Source organism: Falco punctatus (assembly GCF_963210335.1).
Source record: "Falco punctatus genome assembly, chromosome: 5".
NCBI lineage: Eukaryota > Metazoa > Chordata > Aves > Falconiformes > Falconidae > Falco > Falco punctatus.
In genome coordinates this window covers 91404478-91416842 of record NC_137584.1, presented here as the reverse complement: position 1 = coordinate 91416842, position 12365 = coordinate 91404478, and the positions used below count along the sequence as shown (strand labels likewise).

Genomic DNA, 12365 nt, shown 5'->3' with positions numbered 1-12365 from the left:
CAGCTGACCTAATAAATAGGAGTAGGTCTGAGGGTTTGGAGGTAATTAGGTCGCAGTTTGTAAACTGGCACGCTGGTTTTTCTCTGTTTTACAGGCACACAATTTTTGCAAATGCACTATTCTCTTAAACCTAATTTTCATGTTCTCAAATAGAGAACAGAAACCTAACAGAAACCCCGTCTCCTTCGCTGCTTCTAGGGTCTTGGAGCTGCTCTTTGTACAGATGTAGTTGATACAGCTGCATCACTTTCCTTTCTTTTTCTTCATTCTCTTTTTTCTTTTTAAGCAGAAGACTGGAATTTTTTTTGGCTGAAGCAGTCACCATTATTCAGTTGTTTGGAACAAGTTTGGACAAATAAACAGAATAACTTAAGCCTTATTTGTTTTGCCATTTGTATTGCCAACAAGCAATTGGCATCCAGTTGTCAGGTATACATAACTGTTAGGTATACATAACATAACTTACTTTCTGTGCTTTCTGTGGCTTTCTTTGGACAATTTTCTGAGTATGATCTGTGCGATGGAGTGGAAATAACAAATAATAAATGTACTTGTGAAGTTCTCTCTTTTTTTTTTTTTTTTTTTTTTCCTTCCCCTTTTGCTTTCTGAAGGTCCTGCCTCGTTTCTGTCTTGCAGGTTTTGCAATGGGGAAAGCTGGTGACCGGATGAACGCATTACGGAAAGTATGTTGGTTGAATTATTTGTTGCTTAATCAGTATCTTTTGTAGTCTATGCAGAGGATCCATGTACATGACTTGTCCATCCTGACACAAATAATCATAGAATCGTTTAGATTGGAAAAGACCTTTAAGGTCATAGAGTCCAACCATTAGCCCAGCACTGCCGAGCCCACCACTAACCCATGTCCCTAAGCACCACATCTACACGTCTTTTAAATACCCCTACGGGTGGTGACTCAGCCACTTCCCTGGGCAGCCCGTTCCAGTGCTTGACCACCCTTTCAGTGAAGAAATTTTTCTTGATGCCCAACCTAAACCTCCCCTGGTGCAACTTGAGGCTGTTTGCTCTTGTCCCATCACTTGCAACCTGGGAGAAGAGACGGACACCCACCTCGCTACAACCTCCTTTCAGGTAGTTGTAGAGAGCAGTAAGGTGTCCCCTGAGCCTCTTTTTCTCCAGACTAAACAGTTGCAGTTCCTTCAGCTGCTTCTCACAGGACTTGTTCTCTAGACCCTTCACCAGCTTCGTTGATCTTCTTTGGACATGCATAGTGAGGTTGCCCTGCTATGTGATTCAGCTCATGCACTCTGTTTTCTTTCTACTCCCTTTTCTATGACATATACCTATCCCCCACCCCCTTTGGTCACTTGCTTCCGATATCTATATAGTGTACAATCTGCTTGTAGCTTTAGCGTGTAGGAATTTTTCTCTTACCCATGCATAGTGACCTTATTAAGGGTCCTTTAGACTTCAAAACATTACTCGGCCATCTACATTAATCTCGTTTGTGTTATAATGCTCAACTAAGCTATCAAAGTAGCAATGTTAAAATATGCAAAGTTTGATAAAGTTGATACTATATTGAGAAGTCTTTTAAAATATTAAACCTGTTAGGAGAAAGCAGTTCTTTAAAAAGAACATTTTCATTTCCATAAATTAAATGGTTTAGATGTGGCAAACCTGTTTTCCTAAGTTTTCTTGCTTGCCTTTTTCCTGTCTAGTTAACTAGACAATGGTAAATTTCAAATATTTTACAGAAAAAGAAGAAATGTTTTCTGCTTTTATTCCCTAGGCAAAGAATAAAGCAATACGCTGCTTACATTTCATAGACCTCTATCAGAACCACACAAGTAAGTATTACGATTTATTTAGACTTTCTTTAACTTCCAGTAAATACTGAATATACCAACAATAACTGGTTGCAACTAGTTACAAAGCATAAAAAGATGTTACCTAAAAACTTTTCTGATCTGACACATTGTATTATTATTATTATTCATGCATCATTTTGCTTCTTCAACATGCTGTATGAAATCTTAGCCCCAGACTGCTGTAGCTGGACAGTGGTAGTGTTGGAGTACCTAGTCTGTTAATCCCTGTGTAAAATAAATCGCCATGATCTGGAACAAGTATGTGATTTACGCTTCACTTTTGCTCAGGTTTGTATCAACAGTTGTAGGAAGGTCCATGAAGAAAAGTTAAGAATACATAATACAAAATATTGTTAAAATATTGAGAGATATATCTTCCTTCTGGTCTCCTGCATTTGACATGGAAGATGGGGGCAGACTTTTTAGTAGGGCCTGTTGCAATAGGACAAGAGGTAATGGTTTTAAACTAAAAGATGGTAGGATTAGACTAGATACAAGGCAGAATTTTTTTGTGATGCGGGCAGTGAAACACTGGCAGAGGTTGCCCAGAGAGGCTGGCGATGCCCCATCACTGGAAACGTTCAAGGTCAGATTGGATGGGGCTCTGAGCAACCTGGTCTAGGGGGCTGGATGAGATACCTTTAAAGGTCCTCTCCAACCCAAACTGTTCTACGATTCTGTGTTTAAAATTTGGACATTTCATGCATAGTATTTCAGGCTCTTTAAAAATGGGGGCAAGGGAAGGGGGTAGTAGCAAGATTAGGTCTCTGCTGACGCAATTTGAATTAAAGAGGTCAGATACTGTCTGGGCACCCCTTCTCTACAGTGAACCCCTGCGTGCTTTCCCCCTTTGTATGTCAGGGGTGGTTCCCTCTTGATGCAGTCGATGTACGCTGACAAAGCCCCGCAGCCAGGCAGAACGTGGGCTGGGGGAGTCAGTCTGATGTTTCATGGTAGTTGTTTTTTAGTTCAGTGTAATACCATACGAGTCCTCTCTGATGCCAGATGCAGTACCAGTACACCAAATACTCAGTTACCTTTCAGAAAGTTTTTGAAAGACAGTACCTTACAGAATATATGAATATTTAACCAAGTCATTGTGTAGATAAATACTCAGTATAATAAAACTTCAGCTTACAAGTACAAAACTGCAGTTAGCCTCGTGACTCTATTCCTTAAGAACTGTTATTTCACACTAACAGACTGGGGATTTGATTGAAACCTGGTGGTGTTTCTACCGTGCTTCCCATTCTACTTTATGCATAGAGGTCTTCTCTGAACCATCTTGAGTGCAGTGCTAGAGTCCACTGTGCAGAGACTAAGCCGCTGAATCAGATGTGTCTAACAGCCACCCACCAGAGGGTGTGAGTTTAGGGTTCCTTTTGAAGCAGAGAGAAGCAGAAATACTGGAACGGTAAGTAGTCTGATTGGAAAATCCAAGAATGCTGAAGCCTATGGGGAAATCTTAGGTTAAAAGCTAAATTATTAGAAAAGTCTGAGTATGAGGGAGAAGGTTGAATTTTATCCCGTGAGCTCACTTTAAAGCTAAATTGAAGCTCACTGGAGGCATGCAGACACTTGGTATTTTTCAAGTGAAGCTTGGTTTTGTATACAATAGTAAGGTAGTATTCACAGATGTGTAAACATTCCTAAACTGTTCCAGAAATTTGGGTAGATTAACCCTTCTCTTTAAGAACTCGGAGGAGAGTAGAACCAAGTTCCCGTTGTCAGTTCTGAAAAAGAGAGGTACTCCTTAAATGTGCTGAGCTAAAGCTTTTCTAGAAGGAAGAATTTAGCTGTAACACCCTTTTTTTTTTCCTCCCTTCCAGTTTACCACGACATTACGGTGAGATTTAAAAGCACATCCATCCGCATGAAGAAGCAAAACAAAGGTAATTAAAGCTGCTTGGAAATGTTGAAGTTTTATTTATTACTGACTGGTATCTTTTTGATGAAGTTAAATCCATGCAATATCTCTTTACTTCAGAGATGGATCATTTGATGCTAGTCTACCATGTTTTAAAATGTTGAAGATGATCAGTTGTTTTTCATTAGAATACCTAGTGCGAATGACATGGCTTTGTTATTGTAAGTTGGGGGTTGTCCCTCTTACAGTGGTGGGAGCTCTATTTGTGGTTTCCTTTCATGCTTCCTAAGTGTGGTTCCTTCAGCTCTAAGTTACCTAGATGTGGAAAAGTCAAATCATAGATGTTGGAGGCAGAGGCCTTTAGAAGAACCCTGCAGGTTTTTCTTCCAACCATACACCCCCTGCATCTTTGGAGAACTGATAGGCTCATTCTATTATTTTTTAAGTGATTTTTAGTTGATGTTTTCAAGACAAGGTTCAGAGGTAGTTTAGTATGCAGTAGTGGAAGTGCTTCACATGGGAATTGGAGCGCAAGCTGCATCTGTGTGCCTGTCCCCAAGTCCATACTGGGATAGCATGGGGAGATGTCCTCCCTCAACTGCCTCAGACTACCTGTGGTCGTGAGCTGGAGCCAGGGTGGCATCTAGCCTACTGCTTCCTCAAGACCATTACTGCTTTGTTTTCCCTAAAATCAAGAGCTCCCAGTGTGCAGACGAGAGGGGTTATCTACCCTGGCTTGTTGTCGTGCACCGTACCAGCACAAAGACCAGCTGATTGTTACGCAGTAGCAGTGTTTTCATTTCTCCGTCTCTGCAAGCTGCTCTTCACTTTGATCCCAGGCGAATGCTTCTTCAGACTTCTGGTTAGGTGTGAGTAGCAGTGAGTCCGTGCCTGGTAGCTCTCGGCTCACAGGTCTGTTCTTCCCTAAGGCTGCTGTTCAGTGATGTTCCATCTACAGCTGCTGCCTCCAGCCGCTTCAGCCCAGGACCCTCCTGCCCGGCCAGGAACCCGGGGCCTCCAGATGTGGCTGTCACGTTCCCTTTCGCAGGTTCAGCCGGTAGCAAAGGTTGCATCCCAGAGGCACACGGACACATGCGGGCACGCAGGACGCTGGCGTGGCTGGCCTTCAGCAGCGCCTATGTACAGGACTCAGTTAAACACAGCCAGCCGGGTCCCCTCCTCCCTCCGGCTGGCAGAGGCAGAAGGTTGCTAGTGCAGCACGCACAGCTCTCCCCAGGTTCGCAGGCACACACACCTCTGTGATCCCTCAGGTACCAGCAGAGCCCCGCAGTGTGCCTAGCCCCCTGCCCAGATCCTTGCCCTCTTCCCTGCGCGCCAGGTCCCCTGCTCGCCGGCGGGTTCAGCCTGATGCTCGCTGCCCGCCTTGCCTGCACTGACGCTGGTCGCTCACGCGCTCCACATTCATCATCCCACAGGTTGTATGGGCATGGACCCCCTGCCCCTGAGACCCCGGCCCAGACCTACTCTCTGGCTAGTCCAGCTTAAAGTTTGCTAGTGAACACCCCTGCACCCCTCACACACCCCAGGCCGGGGGAAGATACGATGCTCGGCCAGCAGGCAGGCCGTGCCTGGGGGTCCTGCCGCAGCCCCTGGGGGGTTGTATAGCGCTGCTGGTTCTCACAGCCCCCCTGTCCAGCTCTCCCCTGGGTTATAGTCTCAGCCGTTGCAAAGTCCAGGCTGATCTTCCTGGAATTTTGTAGATTAATTTGTATGTCTGTGTGTGTGTGAGAGAGAGAGAGAGAGACTGCATTATGTGCTTGTGGCCTGGAAACAAGTGTAACATTACATGCCTATGCAAAAATGAGGGTTTGGGGAAGGTACAGATAAAGCTGTTGCTCTCTTTTACCTTAGTCCCCGACAAGCTTTTGTGTTGTACTCTAAGGGAAGGACTCGTAGCAGCAGCGAGAGCTGGCTGTCATTTTAGGACAACTAAATGACTTGTGTGTGTACTGCTGGAGTTTTCACATTAGACCGCGGCATATGTAGACTGTCTTCACTTAAAGTATGAAAGATTCCTTCTGTTTGCTGCTGGCATTACAGCTGTTATGTATGCCGAAGCCTCTCACTTTGCGTAATTCCAGCTGGCAGTTTGTTTTGAGTTCCTGTACATAGGACTGGGGCAGCTATCCCAGCAAATGATCACAACAAAGCCTCGTGTTTCAGTAGGAAAGGTGAAGTCACTGTTACACTTAAATATTCCTTTCTTGAATTTGTTCTTAATCCCTGCAAAGTGGAGAAAACCCCCCAGCGTAGTCAGGATGACATATTAGACAAGTGAAAATCCAACTTAAGACAGTAACGTAATGTGAACATGTGAATATAAACTTAAAGTAGTCCCTTAGTTTGGATTTGAAGTGGATGTTCTATTTACAAATTCTTGTTAGTGGCTACCCAGAAAATCTAATGTAGATTGCTCATTACAGGTATAGCTATAGTATGTATAGGAATATAATACTTCAAAATACTTCTCTGGGTTACCTTTGTATCTTTTTCAGTGAGAGAAAATGTGTTACATTTAAATGACCCTGTTTTCTTATATAGGCCCCATGTAAATAAACTGCAGTAAGGCAGCACGCCTGCCACAGACAAGTTAAAAATGTCTGAGCCCAACTTTTTCTCCACAGCTGGAGTTTGCTGTTGGGATCCCTTCCTTTTGTGTTTGGAATAAATTTTATTCCGTGACTGATGGACTAGTTTGCTGGCTTCTGAGTTTCATGTATTAACAATCTGCAGAAACCTGATTGAGATAAAATGGGAGAAAAGCAACAATAAAAACACCAAAATTTAAATGCTTTAAGTCACTGAAAATTACTTCATGTAATTCACATGTAATTGTGTCTAAAACTTGATTTTGTCTTGTAGCATAGAAAACTGTTTTATCAAATGGCAGAGCAAATGGCTGTGGATGATTATAGTTTATTTTCCAATTATAGGTTAAAAGAAAAAGAGACATATTGGCACAATAAAACATGCAGCACTGGAATAGATTTCTGCTCCCCCCTCCCAGGGTCATTTACTCAGCAGCGAGACTGTCCCACGGAGCGAACTAATCAGTAACCCGGCTTTTCAGCTTTTGAGTAAGATACATTAGAACAATAACCAACTTATTTTTAAAGACTAATAGAGCTAGGCCATGTGAAACAGATCTCTCAGGGGAATGAGAAAACAAAATTAGACTCCTTAAAAAATAACTCCTTCATTAAAATCTGGCAAGTCTAAGAAACCACTTGCAATTGATGCTAATATACTGCAGTTACACATTGGAGCTACTATAACGCTATGATGGAGATGGATGCAGAAGACGTGCAAATCTCTATTGTATTTGTGGATTTTGAAATATGTTTTTCGGTCCTCACCACTCACCTACAAATTTCAAGTTGTTAGTCAGAAGCTTTTGTAATTTGGCCGGTGGTTTCCACAGGTGCACACAAGCTTTTGTGACGATCTTATTGCTTTGAACAATAAGTTGAAAGGGAATCAGTGTCGCAACACTCATTTGTTCTTTAACCTTTATGAAATATGTTTTTTTCTAGAAATAGAGTATTCAGCTGTCTTTCCAAAGCAGTTTAGCTCCAACGAGTCTGTTACCTTCTTATTTCCAGTCCCCATCTTTCACGTTGTGCTGCTAATGTAATAACAAGGTGTAATTCATGCCAGTTCTGGCCCAGGAGCAGGGAAGCGCTCTCGCTGAACCATACCTTGGTAACGTGCTGTCTTACTCTCTTGATAGTGCACAGTATTCTGCTAGCTTTTGTAAGCTGAAGGGGTAAAGCATAACTTTTTTGTGGCTGGTGGCTGTTAGATTTTGCATAGACTCTGGAGCTGGTGAATTGCTGTTGCTGCGCCAGGAGGCACGTAGCAGGTTCGCGTTTTGGAGATCCAGCTGCCAGGTGCGAATTAGGTTGAAGTGGGTGCAATGATACCGTCTTGACTTTGCTGGCAGCTTCAGTCCCGCTTCTGCTGCTCAAAGATTTGCTTACCAAAAGCCAAATAAAATAAAAACGTGGTAGGTTTTATTGGTCTACCCAAAGGCCTGTGAGCAGCAAGAGACGCAGTGCCGGTGGGCGCTCACCCGCTTTCCCAGCAGCTCAGTGCACACCAGACTTTTCTGGTGGAGCGCTATTGCCTATGGACTTACTTGGACTTCCCTTTTCCTTCCCTCCCTAATTTCTCTGTCTGCTCTGTCTGAGAGAGGTCTTGAGCACAGTCTCACGCTTTGGGAAGGTGCTGTAGGTCTCTCATCCAGCAGCAGGCTGCCTGGGAAGGAGAGGCACTCGCATTGCTTCTCCACAGGGTCCTTCTGGAGGGAAGCCCAAAGGACAGCAGTGCTTGAGCAGACCAGTGGTCTTGAGCAGTAACTTCACAACAGGAGGCCAGTTTAAATACCTGATACCAGTATGTGAACCAGGACTTTAAAGTCAGATTTACTGTCATTACGAGTTTCTGAAGCTCTCATTTGGCAGTTGGTCATCTGAAATCGCAGAGGAGGCGGGCTTGAAGCTATGTACGTGTTGCTTTTTAGAAGAGAGAGTCTCAGTCGGGATTCAGTTACATTTAGATCCTCTCCTCTTGCAATGGCTTTTTTTAATACTCTTAGTAGTAGTGGTTTTATATTTGGGAGTGTTATTTTTCTGCTGAGTGGAAGAAAGCTACCAAACCCTTTGGTGGGTGTTCCCAGGGTAGTGGGGTATGTTTGTGGAAGGTTCTTCTAAAAGCTGCCAATGCTACTTCTAAGCCACGGGGCCTCAAACTTTTTAACCAGGGGGCCGGTGCGGATGCAGTGGCAGGGACTCATCTGCGGCTGCTTGGTTTCCCCCCCAACCCCCGGCGGGGGGGGCAGGGGGGGTCTGTAAATACCGGGGACCCTGGGGGGCCGTATCTGGCCCACAGGCCGTAGTTTGAGGACCCCTGTTCTAAGGAATACCACCCAAACAATTCTTTGGGGTGCATTTTTTATGGTTTTATGTTTGGAGTTTATAGATGGTGACATTTTCATTTGGTTTTGCAATATACTAAGTAAGGTGTATTTAGTTAGGTGCAGTTGGCATGCTGGAGGGAAGGGATGCCGTCCCGAGGGACTGCCACAGGCTTGAGAGGTGGGACCGTGCAAACCTCATCAAGTCCACCGAGGCCAAGTGCCAGGTCCTGCACGTGGGCCGGGGCAATCGCAAGCACAAACACAGGCTGGGCAGAGAACGGGTTGGGAGCAGCCCTGAGCAGGAGGAACTTGGGGGTGTTGGTGGCCGAGAAGCTCAACAGGAGCCAGCAACGTGCACTGGCAGCCCAGAAAGCCAACCGAGCCCGGGGCTGCATCCCCAGCAGCGTGGCCGGCGGGGCGAGGGAGGGGGCTCTGCCCCTCTGCCCCGCTCTGCTGAGACCCCCTGCAGCGCTGCGTCTGCTCGGGCGGCCCCAGCACGAGAAGGAGCTGGAGCTGTTGGAGCGAGTCCCGAGGAGGCCACGCGGATGATCAGAGGCTGGAGCCCCTCTGCTGTGGGGCCAGGCTGAGAGCTGGGGCTGTGCAGCCCGGAGCAGAGAAGGCTCCGGGGAGACCTCAGAGCAGCTGCCAGCGCCCACAGGGGCTGACAGAAAGCTGGGGAGGGGCTTTGTGCAAGGGAGGTAGTGACAGGGCAAGGGGTACTGGCTTTAAACTGAAAGGGGGGAGATTCAGATTAGATATTGGCAAGAAATTCTTCCCCGTGAGGGTGGGAGGCGCTGGCCCAGGCTGCCCAGGGCAGCTGAGGGTGCCCCATCCCTGGCAGTGGCCAAGGCCAGGCTGGACGGGGCTGGGAGCAGCCTGGGCTGGGGGGAGGTGACCCTGCCTGTGGCAGGGGGCTGGAACTGGGGGGTCTTTGGGGTCCCTTCCAACCCAAACCATTCTGTGATTCTGTGACTGTAAAGACTGTGAAGAATGGTCTTCCCAGAATGGTTTTGCCATTTTTAAGATATAATGTGTTCTAATATGCTAGGTAACAAAAATAAGAGGTCTTAGTTCTTTCTTCTTCCTTAGCTAAATTGTATGCTTACAAATAATCACTTAAGGCTTTTTCCTGCCCCACCCCCAGGTTATGGTCTTCGTTGCCACCGAGCTATCATCACCATCTGCAAACTAATCGGCATTAAAGACATGTATGCCAAGGTTTCTGGATCCAAAAACTTGATTAACGTTGTCAGAGCTCTCTTTAAAGGCTTGACTCAGCAGGTAGGTTTCATTCTCAGTGGTTCTGTACGTTAGGTCAGGGGACAGAACAAGACTGATATTTTAATAGTTTGTGGTTAGTTTACATTCCAGGCTTAAAATGAAGTAATTTTCCAAAGAGCAAACAAAATCAGCATGTGGATAATTCCTCAGCAGTTGTATGAGGTTGCCCAGTCAAAACCAGCTGTATGTAACTGCCTGTTCCACAGGGAAGTGCCTCTAGGGGACATCTGAATTTCTGGGCTTTCATTTGTAGTATTTTTGGTGACATTAGAGGATGTTGTGGCCCAGCTCTGGTTGCTGCTGCTTGTTTTTCTGCATTCTAAGTTTTCGTTGCCTAAGGACTGAGCATCACAGCTGCTTCTACCACTGGCATAATTAAGATCTCTGAAGTAAGTCCGGGAGGTGGTGTCATTTCCTTTAACTCAAAGTGCTCACAATGGAGAGGTCTCTCTCTGGGCCAGCTGCCTGTAGCTAATGGAAAGATCCAACGTGCAGCGTTTCCTCCGACTTCCTTTGAACACCAGCCTTAGGACGAGTCAGTCCTTTGGAAATTCCTGGTTATCTCATTTGGTCATAGAGTCTTGGTAGCTGCCAGGATTTAGCTGCTTACATTCCCAATATAGCCCTGCAAAGCTATAGTTGTCAATTCTGTCACCCTGTCCTGGCCAGCTTTTTCAGTTAGGCTCAGGAGGGGAGGGTGTTATGATCCTCTTTGCTTATGAGATAGTTCCAGATGCTTACCAGTATGTGAGGTTAATCAGACTTGAGGAAGTCTGGCATTTATTTCCAATGTACTGTCTCTGAGAAGTCTTCCATAGACCGAACAGAGGAAGGGCCTGCTGTATAGATCGTTGCTTTGAGATGTGCACTTGTTACATCTTCTTGACTGCCCTGAATGGGAAAAATTTCCTGTTCCCATTAACGTTAATTCTGTAAAATCTGAATATTAACAAAACAGCTTGTGTGCGAGGAAGAGGTATAGTTGAAAATAAGGTTAAATCCATGTCATTATGTTAGCTAATATTGCTTGTCAGGGCAGTGATAAGTACTTTAGTCAAAGCAAAGTTTATATCCATATAAAGACATACAAATGTTACGGTACATTACTAACATGCCAGCATGCTTCCTTATTAGCAGGATGTGCCTTTTCTGGCCAGATCCTTTCCAGAAGCCAGTTCCTCAGGTGACATTGTAATGCTACTGTGTCTGCAGTCTGGCTGTTTGAATTCCTGCTACTTGTGCAATTAGCGCATTTGAAACCCATGAGGATGAGCTTGGCACATCTTTTAATTGACACACTGTTTAAACTACTTACTAGTAAATTGCTTTTTTTTTTTTCCCTACCCCATGTACCATGTAGTTTGACCTGAAGTAAACCAACGTTGTGCATCATTGCTTTGATTGTGTTTTCTCTTTTCCTGCTCGCAGGAGACCCACCAACAGTTAGCAAACCAGAAGAGCCTCTGTGTAGTGGAGTTCCGGGAGGAGCAGGGCCCTCTGCCCATCGTCGTGGCACTGCCCGAAGGGACTGTTCGCAAGGATCCCGAGCCTGAAGATGAGGTTCCAGACATAAAGCTGGAATGGAGTGAGGTGAAAGAAGCTCAGGGAATGAAGAAATCTCCCTGGGCAAATGTCAGACGGACCATATGGTAAAAGCTCCAGTCCCTCCGTCTCTTCTGGTCAGAGATGCACCTGGGAAAGCCCAGCCCAAACAGACAAGTTGTCCAGGCTTACATTGCAGAGGAGGGTGCCAGTAGCGCTGTCGTGCCATTTGTGTTGCTGCTCCCACTGCTGCCATTCAGTAACAGTTTGCTTTCCCACAATCTGTCTGACCACTGTTGGACTAGGGACGTTCAGGTGGAAACAGCCAGTGAACTTGGTCTTCACGCATGCATTTACTTGATTCCTGAAGCCGATGTTTAATCAACTAGATCCCCTGTTTCTTTCACAAGCTCTGGGAAACTACCAAAAAGATAAGATTGTGAAAGCAATAAAGGATCCTCAGAATGAGTTCAATGTGCATTTGTTGGGGTCTTTTTTGCAAAATGCCAGTGCCTGGGAGATCTTGAAGCACTCTCCATTTCAGTTCCTAGGCTCCCTTATTATGGTGGGGGAAATGTGAAATCAGAAGGTAGTTGTGTGTCTTCTGGTGGGGGGAAGACAGGGGTGGGAAGGAGGTGATGGTGGGCAACAGCTGGAGTTGTGCAAACAGTATTTATGCAACTGGGAGAGTTCCCCAAATGAAGCAGAGCCCAAATAGGTGAGGACAGCCACCCCGCAGTCTCCTGTGGAATATTGCAGTGTTTTGACTAGCTCTGGAAGCCCAGTACAAAACCTGCAATCCTGCCTTTCTTACCGTCCTCTCCTCTGCACGGGTGCTGGGGTAAGACCTAACTTCATCTTCTGCCAGTTTGGTACTGAGCACAGTAAAGTCTCAGACCCTACC

The 12365-nt window shown here is 45.5% G+C and overlaps 1 protein-coding gene across 1 annotated transcript in view; it reads left to right on the top strand.

Moving 5' to 3' along the window:
- The window catches only part of MRPS5 (mitochondrial ribosomal protein S5), a 62111-nt gene extending 50182 nt beyond the window's left edge, over positions 1-11929 (top strand). The window contains exons 7-11 of the mRNA XM_080388373.1: positions 637-683; positions 1754-1811; positions 3662-3724; positions 9783-9919; positions 11348-11929. Of these exons, the coding sequence (XP_080244499.1) occupies positions 637-683; positions 1754-1811; positions 3662-3724; positions 9783-9919; positions 11348-11572 (530 nt within the window). The 3' untranslated portion in view covers positions 11573-11929. The remainder of the gene's footprint in view (positions 1-636; positions 684-1753; positions 1812-3661; positions 3725-9782; positions 9920-11347) is intronic.
- The last annotated feature ends 436 nt before the right edge of the window (positions 11930-12365 follow it).